General features: G+C 42.4%; 2 protein-coding genes across 2 annotated transcripts; one reads left to right on the top strand and one right to left on the bottom strand.

Annotated features, from left to right (window-relative positions):
* Nucleotides 1–348: 348 nt before the first annotated feature.
* UQCRQ (ubiquinol-cytochrome c reductase complex III subunit VII) lies at nt 349–1,550 on the bottom strand. The gene is made up of 3 exons (XM_086411553.1): nt 1,505–1,550; nt 1,182–1,349; nt 349–545 (listed from the first exon to the last, which is right to left on the bottom strand). The coding sequence occupies exons 2-3, from the start codon at nt 1,333–1,335 to the stop codon at nt 451–453; spliced, it is 249 nt and encodes an 82-aa protein (XP_086267679.1). The 5' UTR covers nt 1,336–1,349; nt 1,505–1,550; the 3' UTR covers nt 349–450.
* Nucleotides 1,551–3,243: 1,693 nt separating this feature from the next.
* GDF9 (growth differentiation factor 9) lies at nt 3,244–6,490 on the top strand. The gene is made up of 2 exons (XM_086411552.1): nt 3,244–3,975; nt 5,127–6,490. Exons 1-2 carry the CDS (start codon nt 3,579–3,581, stop codon nt 6,089–6,091), a joined length of 1,362 nt encoding a protein of 453 aa, XP_086267678.1. The 5' UTR covers nt 3,244–3,578; the 3' UTR covers nt 6,092–6,490.
* The last annotated feature ends 14,542 nt before the right edge of the window (nt 6,491–21,032 follow it).

The raw sequence follows: 21,032 nt of genomic DNA, 5'->3' as shown, positions 1-21,032 counted from the left end.
TTCAAAGCTACTTGTGAAGGAAAAAACCACCAAAGGTAGCTGTGAGGTTTAAAAGACATTATTTGCATAAAGGGCTAACAATACCTGACACAGTAATTACTAGATTTTATTGTCAATATGGAAGCAGTGGGCAGGGAGTTAACATTCCCTACAGTTGATGCCACCCACAACTGTTCAGTTGCAGCTACAGTCTTGTAGATTACAGAACAAGGGGTGAGCCACACTCCTTCCCAAACTCAGACTAGCCAAAATGGTTCAGCAATCATGCTGGGGAGGGGAGTTTATGAACTTGAAAACTGGCAGTCACATCCAAGGACTCTGCTTACACAACACACAAAATCACAACAGTGAAGCCCATAAGTTTATTGTGTCTTCAAGACACTACAATATACACTCCTCTCCCAGAGAAGGGTCTTTCACAGACAAGGAACCATTATCCAGATGAGTTGCTTATTTGTCATTTTCATAGGCAGCTGGATTCTTCCTCTTCGATTTCTCAAACTCCTGCGTTCCCCATGTGTAGACAAGATAAAACGCTACGAACGCTATAAAAATAAATGAGAGGAAGCAGTGAGCACATACAAGACACATGGATCCCAGTCCTGTTTTCTGATTCACCTTATATTCTGCTTTCCTGTCTCTAGTTCTTAAGAAATCACTCTTAAACCAGATGATCAAAAAGCTTATGCTACAAACCCATTTTTAAGCTGTGTAAAAGAAAGGGGTTTATCCAGGAAAATGTGACCAAATCTTCCCTATCGCTCCCCTGTTGCACATTTTAAAATGCTTTAAAAACTGAGGTCAAATTCACATAGCATAAACTTCATCATTCAACCATTTTGAAATGTACACTTCTGTGGGTTTTAGCAAAGTCAAAATGTGCAACTATCATCACAATCTGCTGCACCTTTAACACAAAACAGTTCACTGCTAGGAAAGAAGTGGGTAAAGGTGACCTCAGAGGGAGACACTGGAATCACACAAGTGACCTTGAGCCAGTCATTTCTCTGTGACCCAACTCCTTTATCTGTAAGATGCGGAGGACATGACCAGTTCAACGGCATTCAGGACTACTGAAAGAGAAAGCGTGTTTATGGCGAGCTGCAGAGTGCTCACTGAGGGGACCCGCAATACCCTCTGTGGATGGGAGTCTAGCCCCTCCGCCCGGCCAGGGCACTCACGCGGCGCGACGCGAAGGATGCACGCCCGAGTTCGGCGCAGAACGTTGGGGATGCCCTTGCTGAAGTAGTGCGGGAAGGCGCGCTGCTCGAAGGGCGACAAGCTGTAGATGATCACATGCCGCACCCGTGTCAGATGCCCAAACTGGCGGCCCATGGTCACCGCGGCCTCTGCAAGACGGAGAGAGGACAAGCGTTGGGCTCAAGCCCGGGACTTGCCGCCGTCAACCCGAGTCCTTCCGCGGCGCTCCTCATCCCCCCAACCCAGAACGCAACCCCACCCTCCAGGGGTCCCCGAGACCGCGCGATGCTGCCCACTCACACACCGAGGTCACCTCGCCGCCACACCACAGGACCCTCCGGCTTCCGTCCACCACTTCCGGTAGGATCGGACGCCGCGCCAGGAGGCGGTGAGGTCACTTCCGGGAGAACTAGTTGCCGACTGCCTCCAGGTGACGGCGCCATAGCCCCCAGTGCCGAAGAGACGTGCCCCCGCCGCGTGACGTGAAGTGGGCGGTGCCTGCTCTGGGGTGGGGCCAAGCGCCTCTGGGCGGGCTCTGGGGTCCCGGGGCGCCCCCCACCGGATCCCCTCAATCTTCTCCTCGGTTCCCGGCTTTCCTCGGAGCTTCAGGAAGCGGCCGAAACCGGACGGACTAAGAGTACAAGAGCGAGGGGCCTGTCAACCTCGGGAGCTGCCCTAGGGTCGGGCGTCCTGGCGCGGTGGAAAGCGTCTTTGAGGCCGCCGCCTGGCAGTCAACGCGAGTTTTTGTACTGTCATGTCCAGTAAGCTGGAACTGGAATCGGCTATGGTCAGGCCCTCAGCGACCGCTGGACCCGAATCAGGGACACGGATCTGAGACTTCTCTTGTCAGCCACCGGATTAGAATCCACTGGCAGGGTGTAGACTTTCCCAAGAGATAATAAAAATGTTTCCATTTTATTGGCTAAAATGTTTCCATTTAGCCACAAGAGTCCTCAGGTAATAGTCCAACAAATGATGAGCAGCTGTTAGTGATTGTAGGAGGGAAGAGGCAACCTCCATCGCAGCCGGCTTCGCCCTGACAGAGTGCCTGGGGCCGAATGCCGCGTTGCCCACTGTTTACTCCACTGCCCAGGAGGAAGTCAGGAGCGTCGCGTGTGAGGCGATGGCATTTTCGGAAAGTGCTTTCTACTTAAGGATACTGCTGTCCTGTACAGCTGACTGACTTTTCCACTTGATGCAACGTGTCTGTAAATGTTTTTTTTCATGGAATTGCTGGCCATGTGTAATCTAGGACTAAGTTCTCATTCAGCAGTTTGGGTGTGTTTTATAACCCTCCTTGCCAGATCCGAGCCAGGGAGGTTTGGCAGACAATGAACTTAAAATTTACCAGTATACCTCGGTTTTATCAGCCTAGGTACTGCACAGACTGGTTCTGTATCTTACACGGTGAGTATATTCAGCTCTTCTTAGTGCACCCATGTCTCATTTATCTGAAGCATAATCTCTAACCTGATCTTAGCTCAGAGGCAAGAACATAAATACTTACACAGGTAAGAATAAAAATACCTAGCAAATACTCCCACCATTTGAGTGATTAATAAAAAGCAAACCTTTCATTTATTTTCTAGCACCTGAAAACGTCTTTAAACCTTTCAATTAAAGTATGCATAGATGAATGTGCAGACCCAAATAAAGGCATCAAGATATACTTTAAAATGAGTCAAGATTAAATGTGATGTCCTCCTTTTTAAAGCATATTGCAGTATTCCAAGTACATATCCTTACAAAGCTGAGAGAAGTAGGCAAAATAACAGTTCTCTGCTCTCTGGAATCTCAATTCCAGTTGTGAATTTCTCTCACCCTCCAAATCAACATGCAGTAAACAAATATTCTAAGCACCTGAAAGTAGGAGAGGTGGTACAGATGCAGGGAGAAGAGTAAACCCAATACCATAAGTTGCATACAAACAGATCTGGATATCATCATGAATCATTAGCTTTTCCACATGCCTTGGAAGTTTCAGCAAGCACCTAGGGAACATTTTAAGAATCTTAATCTCTCTCAAGAAATGGGCGGCTTTTTTTTTTTTTTTTTTAATCACTCCTCACTTTCTCTTAGCCTTTCAGCTACATAGCTAGTCCATTAACCTAAGAGATTTTAAATAAATGCAGGGGAAAGGAAAAGGAAAACTATATGACCAAGTAAATCTGTATCTAATTAGGACAAACTGGATGAATAGGGTGTTGTCAGCTGATAAAAATTATCCTCAGCTAAGCATCCTTAAGGTCTGATTACAGAAGTGAACCTAGCCCACCCACACACCTAAAGTTTATTTAAGAGACCAACCAAGGCTCTTCCTGGTTTTTAGGAAGAAGACTGGTATGGGGAAATGTGTTCCTTGCTAATTCTTCCAAGCCATGGCGCTTCCCAACAAATTCTTCCTTTGGTTTTGCTGCTTTGCCTGGCTCTGTTTTCCTATTAGCCTTGATTCTCAGCCTTCTAGGGGAGAAGCTCAGATTGTAGCTAGGACTGCGTTGGAATCTGAGGCTGAGACTTGGTCCTTGCTGAAGCATCTAGATGGGAGACACAGACCTGGTCTCCTTTCCCCTCTCTTAAACGTTCTGTATGATGGGCACAGGGAACCCCCCAGGCTTCAGCCAGATGACAGAGCTTTGAACTACATGAAGAGGCTCTATAAAGCATATGCTACCAAGGAGGGGACCCCTAAATCCAACAGAAGCCACCTCTACAACACTGTTCGGCTCTTCACCCCCTGTGCTCAGCACAAGCAGGCTCCTGGGGACCAGGCAGCAGGTGTGTGGGAGCAGATTGGTTAATGGGTGGAGGGAAGAAGAAAGATCTTTTGCATTTCAGTTACATAAAGGAGTTGGCCCTTGCTCCTTGACTTTCATTTTACTTTGCTTGGTACTCAATATCCAAATCCAAACAAACCTCGTACTTGATCTTAATGTTTTTTCCTAATGCCCTCATGGGTTGATGTAGGCTAAATCTCTTGCTAGAAGAGATTTAATGGGACTAAAGCCTGGGTAGAGTGCTGCTGGAGGTTAGCATCTTGTCCAGGGTCACAAAATCAGGACTGGAAAAAAGGTATTTTGACTTTGTTGCATATTCTTTCTAGTCTACCAATGTTGGCCTGGACATCTAGTCTACCAATGTTGGCCTGGACATGAACCTACAGTACCTCTTTCAGCTGTTGGTGTGCTTTAATAAACAGGATGTTTTCCCCACATTTGTTACTTTCTGTGAGAGGAAAGCTTAAGTCCTTATGTGGAACAGTAGATCCATACAAGGACAATGTGTTAGTCAACAATCTTGTGTGTATGAGAGAGATGGGAGCAGTGCTATTTTAAAAAGAAAAAAAAATTATATTCATTAGTTCATGACTTACAGAAAACCCTTCTAACCCAGCAGGTCATTTGTGGCTATCTTAAACCCTTTCTCCTTCCTTGATGTCCTGTTTTGTTACAGTGGGTTTAGAGCTTCCATTTGTTGTCAGTCTCAAGTGTTCCAAATTAACTTAGACAAGTACTTTTTCTTTATTGATTCTGCCGGTAAGAACTTAGAATGTTTTCTTAACAAGCCTGGCAAGTGTCTTTTGATAGTTTTCCTCTTAAAGACTTTCCAAGAGAAAAATGCTGCTTTCCTTTTTAGCTTTCTCTTTGTTTGGAGCAAGTTATTAAGATTCTAAAACTTCAACATATAATGATTCTCTCTTTTAATTCACCACCAAAGCTATTCTGAATTTCTGGTGATCCAGCAGTAAGTGCTGAGACTTAGATATGGTACAGATAACTTGCTTTTTCTTTATAACTCCTATCCCACCCTGACGTTTAAGGCTTCAGAAAGTGGGGAAAAAAGGGACAGAAGTACATTCTGAGGTACTGATTCCTTGATTTGACTTCCTGTTATATATGGCATTACTGTTGGATTGTTTTTCTTCTCAGGAACCCTTCCATCAGTGGATCTGCTGTTTAACCTGGATCGTGTTACTGTTGTGGAACATTTATTCAAGTCAGTCTTGCTATATACTTTCAACAACTCCATTTCTTTTCCCTTTCCTGTTAAATGTACGTGCAACCTGGTGATAAAAGAGCCAGAGTTTTCTAGCAAGACTCTCCCTAGAGCTCCATACTCATTTACCTTTAACTCACAGTTTGAATTTAGAAAGAAATACAAATGGATTGAGATTGATGTGACAGCTCCTCTTGAGCCTCTGGTGGCCTCCCACAAGAGGAATATTCACATGTCTGTAAATTTTACATGTGTGAAAGACCAGCTGCAGCATCCTTCAGCACGGGACAGCCTGTTTAACATGACTCTTCTCTTAGCGCCCTCACTGCTTCTATATCTGAACGACACAAGTGCTCAGGCTTTTCACAGGTGGCATTCCCTCCACCCTAAAAGGAAGCCTTCACAGGATCCTGACCAGAAGAGAGGGCTGTCTGCCTGTCCCATGGGAGAAGAAGCTGCTGAGGGTGTAAGATTGTCCCGTCACCGGAGAGACCAGGAGAGTGTCAGCTCTGAATTGAAGAAGCCTCTGGTTCCAGCTTCATTCAATCTGAGTGAATACTTCAAACAGTTTCTTTTTCCCCAGAATGAATGTGAGCTCCATGACTTTAGACTTAGCTTTAGTCAACTGAAGTGGGACAACTGGATTGTGGCCCCACACAAATACAACCCTCGATACTGTAAAGGGGACTGTCCCAGGGCGGTCGGACATCGGTATGGCTCTCCAGTTCACACCATGGTGATGAACATCATCCATGAGAAACTTGACTCCTCAGTGCCAAGACCATCCTGTGTACCTGCCAAGTATAGTCCTTTGAGTGTTTTGGCCATCGAGCCTGATGGCTCAATTGCTTATAAAGAATATGAAGATATGATAGCCACTAAGTGTACCTGTCGTTAACACAGACTCCTGTCAAGTAAAACCGTGAGTGTCCTGGCCAGTGTAAATGCCGTGCACCTGTCTATGCCTTTGGGAGGAAGTTTCATGTGTCAAATCTCTAACTGTACTACAGTGTGTGTTGTGTAAGGAGGAGCCTGTATAGATTAGCGTATTCTGTGGCATCTATCAATGTAAAGGGATAACAGCTGCCTTCCTCATGGCCAAATGTTTAAATGAAATGTATTTCTTTTGGAGAACTTTAAATTTTTTCCCAAGTAATTCTTTTTTCTTTTTATAGGAGTCTTCTTTTTGATGTAAGAAAATTAAAAAACAATTAGCATAAATCTTGGGTGGAATTGCAGTTCTAAACAATTCGTAGTCTTATTTAATGGAGGAATAAATTCCTGTGAGTGGCATAAATTTTCTGTGTGTGGTTTTAATTAAAGATTTGCTTTTAAATGGTCATTTGAGAGGGAGAGGGAGTGTGTCTAAAAGCTAGTCTTTACTCAACTTAACTTACTATCCCTTTTTCAGAGTTAGAGAGACTAACTCTCTACCTAAATTAGACTAGAGAGTATACAATATATTGGGCTTCCCTGGTGGCTCAGTGGTAAAGAATCTGCCTGCCAATGCAGTAGATGTAGCACTGGAGAAGGAGATGGCAACCCATCCAGTGTTCTTGCCTGGCAAACCAAGAAACGGACGGAGAAACCTGGCAGGCTATATAGTCCATGGGGTCACAAAAGAGTCAGGCACGACTTAGCAACTAAACAATATACACTATAACCCATTTCTGTTGGGTTAGTAATTGGTACTAACTGTGTGCCTTAGATGGCTTTATTTAAAGGAAACAGCCTTGCAAATTTTCCCAAGAAATTGCAGAGTTTAAGATTTTTAAACGTATTTTCTCCTCTGTATATTTAAAACTCTGAACCTTTGGAAGGCAGTCAAGAAACATTTTTTTTTCTTAGTTTGGTTTTGCTGCTTTCCCTCAGCTCCCATCACTCCACCCCTGCAGGTTTTTTCCAGGTGAATTTAGCACTGTTAGCACTAAATTAAGCTGGCAGTGACTAGGTTATATTACAGACCAGGCCTTGTTTGTATATGAGGGCTTTTATGTGGGTTTTCAGTAAATTTACCTTGAAAGAGACCTGGAGATGGGGAATCCAGGGTTGAGCAGTGATTTCTGTTTCCGAGTTTGTAAAACCCTCATCAACAAATCAAAAGTACCTCCAAGATGCAAGTACTTCTCATTCTTGTAAATGATCTTTGCTTGGTGCCTAGTGTCTAAGGAAGTCAGCTGGGATTTTGATAGAGATTGTGTTGAAATCTGTAGATTAGTTTGGGGTGTATTGCCATCTTAACATCAAGACTTCCAATCCATGGTGTGGTGGATCCATTTATTTAGATCTTCAGCTGGTAAAGAATCTGCCTGCAATGCGGGAGACGTGGGTTCGATTCCTAGGTTGGGAAGATCCCCTGGAGAAGGGAAAGGCTACCCACTCCAGTATTCTGGCCTGGAGAATTTCATGGACTGTGTTGTCCATGGGGTCACAAAGAGTCAGACACAACTGAGCAACTTTCACTTAAACCACTACAATATTGTAAAGTAATTAGCCTCCAATTAAAATAAGTAAATTTTAAAAAATAAAAAAATTTTTTTGTAGTTTTCAAATACGTTTTGAACTTTATATTGTTAAATTTATTTCTAAGTATTTTTTATGATATTGGGAATGAAATATTTATTCTTGAGTTGTTTCCTGGTGTTATCTTGCATACACTTTATAAACGCACACACACTGTCATAAATGCTCTTATCTCCTCATGATTTTTTTCCCTCAAAAATCCCTTTTTTTCTTTTTTTTTCTGAAAAATGGGACTAAAAACAAAAGTTTCAGGTGGCCCAGTTTCCAATAACTTTGCCATCTTGTTGTATAACTTGGAGTCATTATTCTTGGGTAAATGAGGCTGCAGGTGTAAGAAAGAAATGGTGTTTTGTCATTCTGTTATTCTTAGGATTAAAAAATATTTGGAATGGTCAGGCCACAAGTGATGGTGACAGGGTACAACTGAGCTTATTAAATCTTCCTTAATATGCTAAAGGGAGCCGGGAGAATTGCCTGAGCCCAAACAGTGTGCAGTGGAAGCTGGGGATTGATATTCCAGGGTTGACAAGAGTAATATTGGAAGCTTTTTGCCCCTAAGGTGGAATGGTTTGGAGTTGAATTATATGCTCCAAAAGAGGTCCCTGTTAAATGCTTTCATGTTCAACTTTTTGTGCAGACTTTTTGAAGGCATAATGCACTGAACCCTGAAGTTCTAGAACATAGAAATCATCGTATTTCCATTTTAGTTGGAAACTTTCTTTCTGTATAAAGAAGCAAATTAAACATAGTTTGATGGGCAGATTGGCCCTTTGATATCATTTAGGCAGCAGCTCAATTCTTTGGGAAATTGAAAACTTTGTCTTACAAATCTCTGAAAATCATAACCTCTTTAAGATTATTTATCAAAATATAGTTTACCCTTAAACAACACAAGGGTTAGAGGCGCTGACCCCATGCATAGTCAAAATCCAAATGTAGGAACTTCCCTGGGATTCTAGTGGTTAAGACTCCCACTGCAGGTTCATCCTTGATCAGGGAACTAAAGATCTCACATACGGCGAGGCCAAAAAAATAAATTCACATGTAACTTATGATTCTCCACAAAATTTAACTACTAACAAACTGTTGACCAGAAGCCTTACCGATATCATGAACAGTCAATTAACACACATTTTGTTTGCTGTATGTACTATAGGGCTTCTCTGGTGGCACAGCCGTAAAGAACCCACCTGCCAATGCAGCAGACCCAGGTTTAATCCCTGAATTGGGAAGATCCCCTGGAGAAGGAAATGGCAACCCACTCCAGTATTCTTGCCTGGGAAATCCCCTGGACAGCTTTGGTGGGCTACAGTCCACAGGGTTGCAAAAGAGTTGGACACAACTTAGCTACTAAAAAACAAACAAGACAATGTACTAAATCCTGTATTCTTATGATAAAGTAACTTAGAGGAAAGAAAGAAAAAAAATCTCCCTAAGTATGGCTATTTTCAAATGGATCACATGAGATCTATCCACTTTAAGGATCCCTTATAGCTCCCCAATCGCCCTAAACCGGCGTTTATTTCCTTAAAGATGGGAATTGTTTTGCTTTATTGTTTGTTTTGGGTTTTTTTTTATTTTAAATCATGGTTTAGTTCTGTGGCTGAGTATGGAATTTGGTCTGCAAGCGGAAGGTTTTGAAAATGGTGGGGGAGTTTGATGGAAGTTAAGTATTAGAGTCAATGCCAAAATTAGGAGTAGATAAATAGTTCATCTATATAGGTAAGTTCTAAAATTGTCTGACTTAAAACACTTTCGAGTAGTGTTTTGATGCTATAACTGAGTAACTGTAGCTTGAAGATCTGTGAGCTTGGCTTCCTCCCATCCCCTTAGGCTTTATTTGTAAATTTAGTCTTTTTCATAGGACATCGTTAATATTCAGGGTTTATGTTTACTAAATTTAAACTTCAAAGATTCTCTTCTACACAACTGAGGAGGATATACTAGTCTCCCAGCTGCCTCCTCCATATGAAACCTGTTTTTCTTCAGTTACTCTTATAAAAGCTGCCAATTTAGAAAATAAATGAGAAAGGACAACAGTGATTTAGATCTGGAAATTGGAGGATGAGGCTACATCTGCCTTAAATAGATGCATTCAGCTTTGGTATTTAGTCCAGATGAGATACGAGGTCACTTAATGTGATGAGTGCCTTAGTGTGCCAAGAAACAATGGGCCATGTCAGGAGCTGGGTTCACCTTCAGCTCCGAGTTTCCTGTCTTTATTGGTTTAAATCAACTCCTCTGTTAGGTTGAATACTTTGTTTTACTAATCAGCTTCAAGGGTAGCAGCTGCTCAAGTTGGTTCAGAACTCAATTTAGCCAATCTGTGGGAAAAATTAGTTACTCTTTCGTGAGGTAAAGGATGTACTCATGGTTATTTAAGTGACAAAAGAATAATGCTCAGGCAAAAGAACCTGGTTTATATCAAAATTTAAGTAGGCAATTTTAATTTGTAACTTTGGAGGAATTGTAACTTATAAAATGATAATTGAAGTGAAATTAAAACATTTAAAATATTCTTTAAAATATTTAGAGGATGTAAATCCCCCCAAATATTTCTTAGGTATAACAATTGGCTGAATGATTGATAGAATAGAAAAGTACGCTGTTTTATACATTAATTGTTCTCTAAGAAGGAAAAATTTGCTTGATCCAACATCCGCTGGATCATGGAAAAAGCAAGAGAGTTCCAGAAAAACATCTATTTCTGCTCTATTGACTATGCCAAAGCCTTTGACTGTGTGGATCACAATAAACTGTGGAAAATTCTCAAAGAGATGGGAATACCAGACCACCTGACCTGCCTCTTGAGAAACCTGTTTGCAGGTCAGGAAGCAAAAGTTAGAACTGGACATGGAACAACAGACTGGTTCCAAATAGGAAAAGGAGTATGTCAAGGCTGTATACTGTCACCCTGCTTATTTAACTTATATGCAGAGTACATCATGAGAAACGCTGGGCTGGAAGAAGCACAAGCTGGAATCAAGATTGCTGGGAGAAATATCAATAACCTCAGATATGCAGATGACACCACCCTTATGGCAGAAAGTGAAGAGGGACTAAAAAGCCTCTTGATGAAAGTGAAAGAGGAGAGTGAAAAAGTTGGCTTAAAGCTCAACATTCAGAAAACGAAGATCATGGCATCTGGTCCCATCACTTCATGGGAAATCGATGGGGAAACAGTGGAAACAGTGTCAGACTTTATTTTGGGGGGCTCCAAAATCACTGCAGATGGTGACTGCAGCCATGAAATTAAAAGACGCTTACTCCTTGGAAGGAAAGTTATGACCAACCTAGATAGCATATTCAAAAGCAGAGACATTACTTTGCCAACAAAGGTCCATCTAGTCAAGGCTATGGTTTTTCCTGTGGTCATGTATGGATGTGAGAGTTGGACTGTGAAGAAGGCTGAGCACTGAAGAATTGATGCTTTTGCACTGTGGTGTTGGAGAAGACTCTTGAGAGTCCCTTGGACTTCAAGGAGATCCAACCAGTCCATTCTAAAGGAAATCAGTCCTGGGTGTTCTTTGGAAGGAATGATGCTAAAGCTGAAACTCCAGTACTTTGGCCACCTCATGCGAAGAGCTGACTCATTGGAAAAGACTCTGATGCTGGGAGGGATTGGGGGCAGGAGGAGAAGGGGACGACAGAGGATGAGATGGCTGGATGGCATCACCGACTCGATGGACATGAGTTTGAGTGAACTCCGGGAGTTGGCAATGAACTGGAAGGCCTGGCGTGCTGTGATTCATGGAGTTGCAAAGAGTTGGACACGACTGAGCGACTGAACTGAACTGAAGAAGGAAAAATAAACACAACCAGGAGATTGAGACACTTCATCCTTAACCAGAAATGACAAGCCAAGTATGTCCGCTTTATGTGGTTAATTACTTCCAGATGGAGTTGTGCTTCCCAAACCCTATATATATTATACAATTTTTAGAAAGGGTCTTGATTTGTTAGTAAGACTAGGACTATTTCAATATTCATTTAAAGAACAGGATTTTGTAGATGGCCTGACAGTATTACTTTCTCTTACCCTACTATGTAATACAACTTGTTTGGAAGAAATGAATAATTAGATAAATGTGGATAAGAGTCAACTGTACATTTTGGACATCTCATTAAGAATAAGTACCTTGTGAACAGTTCAGAGTCATCTGTAGAACTGTGTTTCGTGCTGGTGTCTTTCCACATTGAAGTGCTATGACTGGCAGTGTTAAGAGTTCACAGCCTGTGCCTGGATGTCGTTTCAGTATTCTCAGAAATAATTAGCTCATTGAATAAATATTTATTGAACACTGACTATGGGCTGGATGCTGTGCTTAAGAACAGTTTGATGTCCTCAGCTTCACCTACCAGAAAAGGAGACATCCTTTATTCCCCTAAGTTCCATCAGTGAGCATTCATCACTACAGAATGTTCTGTAAAGGAATACATTTGGGTCAAGGGAAATGTTGACCCTAAAATCAATATAGTTTTTATCTCTGGGTGGAATTAATGGTTCAGTATGTTTTCATCTTAGACCATTTCGCCTCTACCTTTGAAACAGCATACCCACACTTTCTTTACTCATCTGTTGATGGACACTTAGTTTCTTTCCATATTTCGGCAACTATAAATAATGCTGGTATGAACATTGGGGCACATTTATTGTTTCAAATTAGTACTTTTGTTTCTGATATATATATATATATATATATCAGATAGATATATATCTATATATCTATATATATAGATATATACCCAGGAGCAGAATAACTGGGTCACGTGGTAGTTTGGGGCTTCCCCAGTTGTTCAGCAGTGAAGAATCTACCTACAATGCAGGAGCCACAGGAGATGTCAGTTCCGTCCCTGGGCTGGAAAGATCTCTTGGAGGAGGGCATAGTAACCCACTCCAGTATTCTAGCCTGGAGAGTACCATGGACAGAGGAGCCTGGCGGGCTACTGTCCATAGGGTCACAAGCAGTCGGACATGACTGAACTGACTAGCATGGTAGTTTTATGTTTAGTGTTTTTGTAAAACTTCATACTCTTTTCGACAGTAGCTGCACCAGTTTACATTCCCACCAACGGTGTATGAGAGTTCTCTTTTCTCTATATCCTCACCAACATTTCTCATTTATGTTCTTTTGGATGCTAGCCATTCTGACAGATATGAGATGATACCTCAATATGGTTTTAATTTGCATTGTTGAGAATGTTATCAATAGCTGTGGGTTTGTCATATGTGGCCTTTATTATCCTGTGAGGTATGTTCTTCTATACTTCTATACCCACTATCTAGGGAGTTTTTAAAAAATTTTATTTATCTTTGCTTATACTGGATCTTCAGAGAAGGCAATGGCACCCCACTCCAGTACTCTTGCCTGGAAAATCCCATGGACAGATGAGGCTGGTAGGCTGCAGTCCATGGGGTCTCGAAGAGTCGGACACGACTGAGCGACTTCACTTTCACTTCTCACTTTCATGCATTGGAGAAGGAAATGGCAACCACTCCAGTGTTCTTGCCTGGAGAATCCCAGGGACGAGGGAGCCTGATGGGCTGCCGTCCATGGGGTCACAGAGTCGGACACGACTGAAGCGACTTAGCAGCAGCATACTGGATCTTCATTGCTGTGCAGGCTTTTCTCTACTTTCAGTGAGCAGGGGCTACTCCCTTGTTGTGGTGTGCATGTGTCTCATTGTGGTGGCTTCTCCCGTTGTGGAGCACGATCTCTAGGGCACTGGGCTTCAATAGTTGCAGCTTGTGGGCCCAGCAGTTTTGGCTCCCAGGCACTATAGCACAATTACTCGGGCTTAGTTGCTCTGCGGCATGAGAGATCTTCCCTGAAAGTGAAAGTCACTCAGTCATGTATGACTCTTTGCTGATCCCACGGGCTATATAGTCCATGGAATTCTCCAGGCCAGGATACTGGAGTGGGTAGCTGTTCCCTTCCCCAGGGTATCTTCCCAGACCAGGGATCGAACCCAAGTCTCCTGCACTGCAAGCAGATTTTTTACCATCTGAGCCACCAGGAAATCAGCTATAAGTAAGCATATATTCCCTCCCTCTTGAGCCCCCCTTCCACCCCATCCCACCCATCTAGGTCATCATAGAGTACTGAGCTGAATTCCCTGTGATATATGGCTGCTTCCCACTAGCTATATTTTACACATGGTAGTGTACGTATGTCAGTGATACTCTCTCAATTTGTCCCACCTTCTTCCCCCACTGTGTCCACAAGTCTGAGAAACTTGGAGACTTTTAAACTACAATTTTACTTACTCAATAAATATTTACTGGGCACACCCTACATGTAAGGGACTCTTCCAGATGCTGATATGAGTGGTAAACAAGACAATCGTGGCACTTGATTGCATAGAGTGTCTATTATATGGGAAAGAGACAGACAATAAACAATTAAACAATACAAGTAGAGATATATAGGAACTTCTAGGCAGAACAAATGGATGTGAGAAGAAACTTATGTTCCAAGAACAGAAAGAACTAGATGTGATTGGGAAGTGGGAAAGGAGGAAGAATGGGTAGAAGGCAAGTGGAGTGGGAGATGAGACTGAAGAAGCAGACAGACCAGATGATACAAGACCTTGTTGACCAGTGCTTGGGGATTGGACTTACATGTCTGGTTCAATAGGAAGCCCTTGAGAGTGTTTAATTGGGGGCCTGCTGCTGCTGCTGCTGCTAAATCGCTTCAGTCATGTCTGACTCTGTGCAACCCCATAGACGGAAGCCCACCAGGCTCCCCCGTCCCTGGGATTCTCCAGGCAAGAACACTGGAGCGGGTTGCCATTTCCTTCTCTAATGCATGAAAGTGAAAAGTGAAAGGGAAGTTGCTCAGTCGTGTCCGACTCTTAGCGACCCCATGGACAACAGCCTACCAGGCTCCTCCATCCATGGGATTTTCCAGGCAAGAGTACTGGAGTGGGGTGCCATTGCCTTCTCCAATTGGGGGCCTGAAAGGGTTAAATTCATTGTTTTTTAAAGATCGTATCAGTATTCTATGTAGAGTTGTTTGACAGAGATGAGTCTGAAGCAGGGAGAACTTTGGGTTTTAGGGGGCTATTGTCATGGTCCAGGTGAGAAATGATGCTGACTTGGAATATGGCAGTGGAGATGGGCATGCAAAGACATGAAGAAACTTGGGATTTACTTTTGTGACCTCCATTTGTTACTTGGCCTATCTCTCTGAGCTTGTAGGATGGCAGTCTTCTACTAAGAGAAGAAACTTAGGTTCTTATGGTGAAATGAAGAGGTAAAACTTATCCTATTCCTTGGCTCCATATTCCCATCCATGTGAGCTGCCTCTTAATTATAATTTTTTCATTGTTCTGTTTGTTTTCTTCTTGCATTATTTCTTGAGTTTTGTTTCTGTTTGTTCGGGTTTTGCTTTTCACATTGGAGGCTTTTCTCAAATGTCTTTTTTCCATTTGTAAATATAAGGCTCTATAAAGCTGTTGGAAGCTCTGCATGGGAGGGTGAGATGTGTTAATTTGTGTGCTCTTTAGTTTGAGGCTCCTCTGTTTAAGTTTTTGTGCAAAAAAATTATCCATCCTTCCGGTGGGAGGAAGATGGGTCAAAAATGTATCCTTAGCTGCTGGTAGTCTTAGAGCCAAGCAATGCAAAGGACTGTAAATTTTTACCTAATCCCTTTTTATTACAATACTGACTGCATCTCTTCCTCCAACCTCCACAACGCCTCTTTGTTTTAACTCTTCTGTCTGGAACTGTTTTGATTCAACTCTTACATAAAGTCAGGGCTTCCCTCATAACTCAGTTGGTAAAGGATCCACCTGCAATGCAGGAGACCCCAGTTTGATTCCTGGGTCAGGAAGATCCCCTGGAGAAGGGATAGGCTACCTACTCCAGTATTCTTGGGCTTCCCTTGTGGCTCACATGGTAAACAGTACACCTGCAATGCAGGAGACCTGGGTTTGATCCCTGGGTTGGGAAGATCCCCTGGAGAGAGGAAAGGCTACCCACTTCAATATTCTGACCTAGAGAATTCCATGGACTGCATAGTCCATGGGGTCGCAAAGAGTCAGACACAACTGAGCGACTTTCGCTTACATAAAGTCAACTCCTAGTATCCTGCTGAGTTGGCTAAGGAATAGTCCTCTCTCTGATTGGAATGGGTCCAACTGTTCCATCTACAGATTTGGGCAATATCCACTTAGTTGTAGCTGGTACTGCTGCCTTCCATGGCATGTGGCATCATTTCCTGAGGTTCCCAGGATTCTGTTCAGTGTCTCACGTAGCTTCTCATTGACATCCCCACTCCCCACAGGTTTAGATTTCCTTTTTAATTAGCTCTGTTCACTCTTCTAGACAATTTTCAGTCCAAAACTTTGTTCACACATTTGCTGTGCTCTCCTCACCTGATCTTTGCCTTTTGGGTATATTTAATAATCACTTGTAATTTAAAAAAAAAAAAAGGCAGAGGAGCCAGAGATCAAATTGCCATCCATCCATTCACTGGATCATCGAAAAAGCAAGAGAGTTCCAGAAAAACTGGAACTCTGCTTTATTGACTATGCCAAAGCCTGTGACTGTGTGGATCACAAAAAACTGTGGAAAAATTCTGAAAGAGATTGGAATACCAGACCACCTGACCTGCCTCTTGAGAAATTTGTATGCAGATCAGGAAGCAACAGTTAGAACTGGACATGGAACAACAGACTGGTTCCAAATAGAAAAAAGAGTATGTCAAGGCTGTATATTGTCACCCTGCTTATTTAACTTATATGCAGAGTATATCATGAGAAACGCTGGGCTGGAGGAAGCACAAGCTGGAATCAAGATTGCTGGGAAAAATATCAATAACCTCAGATATGCAGATGACACCACCCTTATGGCAGAAAGTGAAGAAGAACTAAAGAGCCTCTTGATGAAAATGAAAGAGGAGAGTGAAAAAGTTGGCTTAAAGCTCAACATTCAGAAAACGAAGATCATGGCATCCGGTCCCATCACTTCATGGGAAATCGATGGGGAAACAGTGGAAACAGTGTCAGACTTTATTTTTGGGGGCTCCAAAATTACTGCAGATGGTGATTGCAGCCATGAAATTAAAAGACGCTTACTCTTTGAAAGGAAAGTTATGACCAACCTAGATAGCCTATTCAAAAGCAGAGACATTATTTTGTCAACAAAGGTCCGTCTAGTCAAGGCTATGATTTTTCTGGTAGTCATGTATGGATGTGAGAGTTGGACTATAAAGAAAGCTGAGCGCTGGAGAATTGATGCTTTTGAACTGTGGTGTTGGAGAAGACTCTTGAGAGTCCCTTGGACTGCAAGGAGATCCAACCAGTCCATCCTAAAGGAAATCAGCCCCGTGTCTTCATTGGAAGGACTGACGTTGAAGCTGAAACTCCAATATTTTGGCCACCTAATGCAAAGAACTGACTCATTTGAAAAGACCAATGTTGGGAAAGATTGAAGGCAGGAGGAGAAGGGGACGACAGAGGATGAGATGGTTGGATGGCATCACCGACTCAATGGACATGAGTTTGGGTAAACTCCAGGAGTTGGTAATGGACAGGGAGGCCTGGCGTGCTGTGGTTCATGGGGTCTCAAAGAGTCAGACACGACTGAGCAACTGAACTGAACTGAATGTCAGTGGGAGGAACTAGAAACAAGTTTGTGTCCTCAGCTCTTCAAATCAAAAGGGTAGATCTTTAAGCAGCATGTGAAGTCCTTGTACAAGCCTCTGCTTAGAGAAAATGAGTAAGAAAGTCTATTGCAAATTCCCTTTGTGATCTGAAAATAACTTTAGCACCACAATCTCTTCCTCATGTGATTTCACTCCAACCTCCATCTTGATATTGCCCCCCTGCCAGGGTAGGGTTCCTGACACTTATAAAGTGCACATATTAAACAATTGGCCCTCAGTATGGACTGGGTTCTGCACCTGGCTTCTACCAACCTCAGGGTGTGCAAACTGCAGGTAGGGAGGGCTGACTACATTACTCTGCTTGATATAAGGGACTTGAGCAATGTGGATTTTTATATCCACAGGGGGTCCTGGAATCAGTCCCCTCAATACTAAAGGACAATAATATATTTATCACTTAACCTGATACAGCTCCCTCCTGCCAGCTCTTCTGAATAATGACACTCGAATGTGCTTCTTTCCCACTATGGAACTGCCCAAGCCTTGTAGAATCACTGTTGGTAAAAATGAAGTCACAGCTGTCACTGGTGAGAACAGTGACGACAGTTTGATGAGAGAGGCACACATTGCCCCTCTCTTTACACATGTGAAGCTTTGCATTAATTTTCTGTAGCTGCCTTTGGAGTATAGTTCTCAGGGGCAGTCTAATTATCTGCCCCATCCAAATGAGAGGAACTGATAGAACTCTGTCCACCATAAAGACCTTGGACCTAATTCTGCCAAAGTTCTCTTTCTTTGATAAAACTGCACATGTAAGGCTGACAACTACAATACAGATACACATGCAGTGTCAGGATTGGAGTATGCCTTCACTTAATAAGTCCTGACAATAATTTAAGTATTCTGATTATAATTCAAGTCAGACAACATTTGTTAACAGGTAGCACTAGACTTCTCTGTAGCTCAAATGGTAAAGAATCTGCCTGTGAGGCAGGAGACCAGGGTTCAATCCCTGGGTTGAGAAGTTCCTCTGGAGAAGGGAATGGCAATCCACTCCAGTATTCTTGCCTGGAGAATTCCATGGATAGAGAAGCCTGGCGGGCTACAGTCTGTGGGGTCACAAAGAGTCAGACACGACTGAGTGACTAACACATAGCACTAGGCTATATACTCTTGATCAGACTCCTTTTGTATTACTGCTAAAGACTTATTTTAATAATTAGTAGACTTTAATTCATCCTCAATAGTTTAATTTTTAAAAATTTGATTATTGTTTACTCATTTACTTAACTGCATCAGTTCTTAGTTGCAGTATGTGGGATCTTTCACTGTGGCACACAGAGTCTCAAGTTGTGGCACACAGACTCAGTTGCTCTGTGGCATGTGGAATCTTAGTTTCCTACCCAGGCATCAAACTGGCATCCCCAGCATTGCCAGGCAGATTCTTAACCACTGGACCACCGGGGAAGTCCCCTCAATAGTAACTTAAAAGTCATGTGACCTCCATGCATGTGAATATTGAGATTTGTGGCCCACAGATAAACCTGAGATCTCCTGGTATGCATGCTTTTAGGTCTGTGGGCAGATGGTGCTCTGAGACAGTGGGTAAATTAGTGCAAGAATACATGAGTTTTCTTTTTGGGTTTAGACACACACTTAAAATATCAGAGTAATTATAGCCCTTAGAGACCATTTGTTGCTTATGTATGAAGATCTTGGGCAAGAATGGACCAATGTCAGCAACTATTGTTAACTCTACGAATATATGTGTGCATCTGTAATACATACACATATAGAGAGAAAAGTTCACATACCATAAAATTCACATACCACTTCACATCATACACTTTAGTGATTTTTAGTATACTCACAAGGTGGCGCAACTATCACTGATCTCTAATTCAGAACATTTCCATAGTTCCAAAACAGAAGTTCATACCAAATAATACTCCCTGTGCCCACACGTTCCAGCCTCTAGCAGTCACCAATCTGTTTTCTGTCTCTATGGATTTGCCTCTTCTAGACATTTCATTTAAGTAGAATCATACAATACGTGGTCTTTTGTATGGTTTCTTCTTCTTAGCAGAATGTTTTCAAGGTTTATGATTTTTGTAACAAGCATCAGTACTTAATCTCTTTTTATGGCTAAATACTATGCCATGTTATAGATATACAGCATTTTGTTTATCCATTCCTCTATTGATGACCATTTGGGTTGTTTCTAGCTACTGGCTATTATGAATAATGCTGCTATAAACAGCTACATGTTCAGATATGTGTTTTTGCATGCAATATATGTTTTAAATTCTCTTGGCAAAGATCCGTCTAGTCAAGGCTATGGTTTTTCCAGTAGTCATGTATAGATGTGAGAGTTAGACTATAAAGAAAGCTGAGCCCTGAAGAACTGATGCTTTTGAACTGTGGTGTTGGAGAAGACTCTTGAGAGTCCCTTGGACTGCAAGGAGATCAAACCAGTCCATCCTAAAGGAGATCAGTCCTGGGTGTTCATTGGAGGGACTGATTTTGAAGCTGAAACTGCAATATTTTGGCCACCTGATGCAAAGAATTGACTCATTGGAAAAGACCCTGATGCTGGGAAAGATTGAGGGCCGGAGGAGAAGGGGACAACAGAGGATGAAATGGTTGGATGGCATCACCGACACAATGGACGTGGGTTTGGGTGGGCTCCGGAAATTGGTGATGGACAGGGAGGCCTGGCGTGCTGCAGTTCATGGGGTCGCAGAGTCAGTCACGACTTAGTGACTGAACTGAACTGAACTGATATACTGAGTGGAATTTCTGGCTCATATGGTAACTATGTTTAATTGTTTGATGAACTAACAAATTGTTTCCAAAGCAGCTGTACCATTTTACATTCCCAACAGCAGTGCAGGAAGCTTCTGACTTATCTACATCCTTGCCAATACTTAATGTCTGTCTTTTTGATTATAGCCATTCCCGTGGATGTAAAGTGGTACTTGTGGTTTTGATTTGCATTTGATGTTGAGCATCTGTTCATGTGCTTATTGGCTATTTGTATATCTTCATGGGAGATATGTCTTTTTGAATCCTTTGCCCACTAAAAAATTGGATTCTTTGTCTTTTTATTGTTGAATTGTAAGCTGTTAAGCATGCTAAGGTAAATCTAATTTAGATAAAGCACTCACTGTTCCAAGAAGACCAGCAGGTTGCAGTTTGGGTTTACTTTTAAAGCAAAGTGCCTTTTCAGGCACTTGCTGCATTTTTCAAAAAGAACCATTGTTCATAGACTGTATGTGAACTAGGACCTATTGCCATCACTAAAAAAGATATTAATCTACTTCTAAGAACCATTGCAGAGGATTGGAAAACCCAAATGAACTCAGAAATCCTTGGTTCCATCCATAGCAGCAGCTTCCAGACCTCTACCTGCTGTTCCCACGTGAGTGACAGAAGCAGTGTACTCTGAAAAGAACATAGCTCCTTACAGTATATTAAATGACATCTTTTTGTTAAAACCACCAACAGGAGAAAGTGAAACAAGAATTGTAGGTAAACTTTAAAGTGTGTACACACAGGCTAATCGCTAAGTCCTGGGGACCAAGGTCACCATCCGGAGGATGTTGCTGCTGCTGCTGCTAAGTCGCTTCAGTCATGTCTGACTCTGTGAGACCCCATATACAGCAACCCACCAGGCTCCCCTGTCCCTGGGATTCTCCAGGCAAG

Source organism: Bos grunniens, chromosome 7, assembly GCF_055505025.1.
Source record: "Bos grunniens cultivar Pamir isolate PY7600 chromosome 7, Bosgru_T2T1.0, whole genome shotgun sequence".
NCBI classification, from domain to species: Eukaryota; Metazoa; Chordata; class Mammalia; order Artiodactyla; family Bovidae; genus Bos; species Bos grunniens.
Note: the sequence above shows the minus strand (reverse complement) of the source record. Positions and strands in the feature narration are given on the sequence as shown.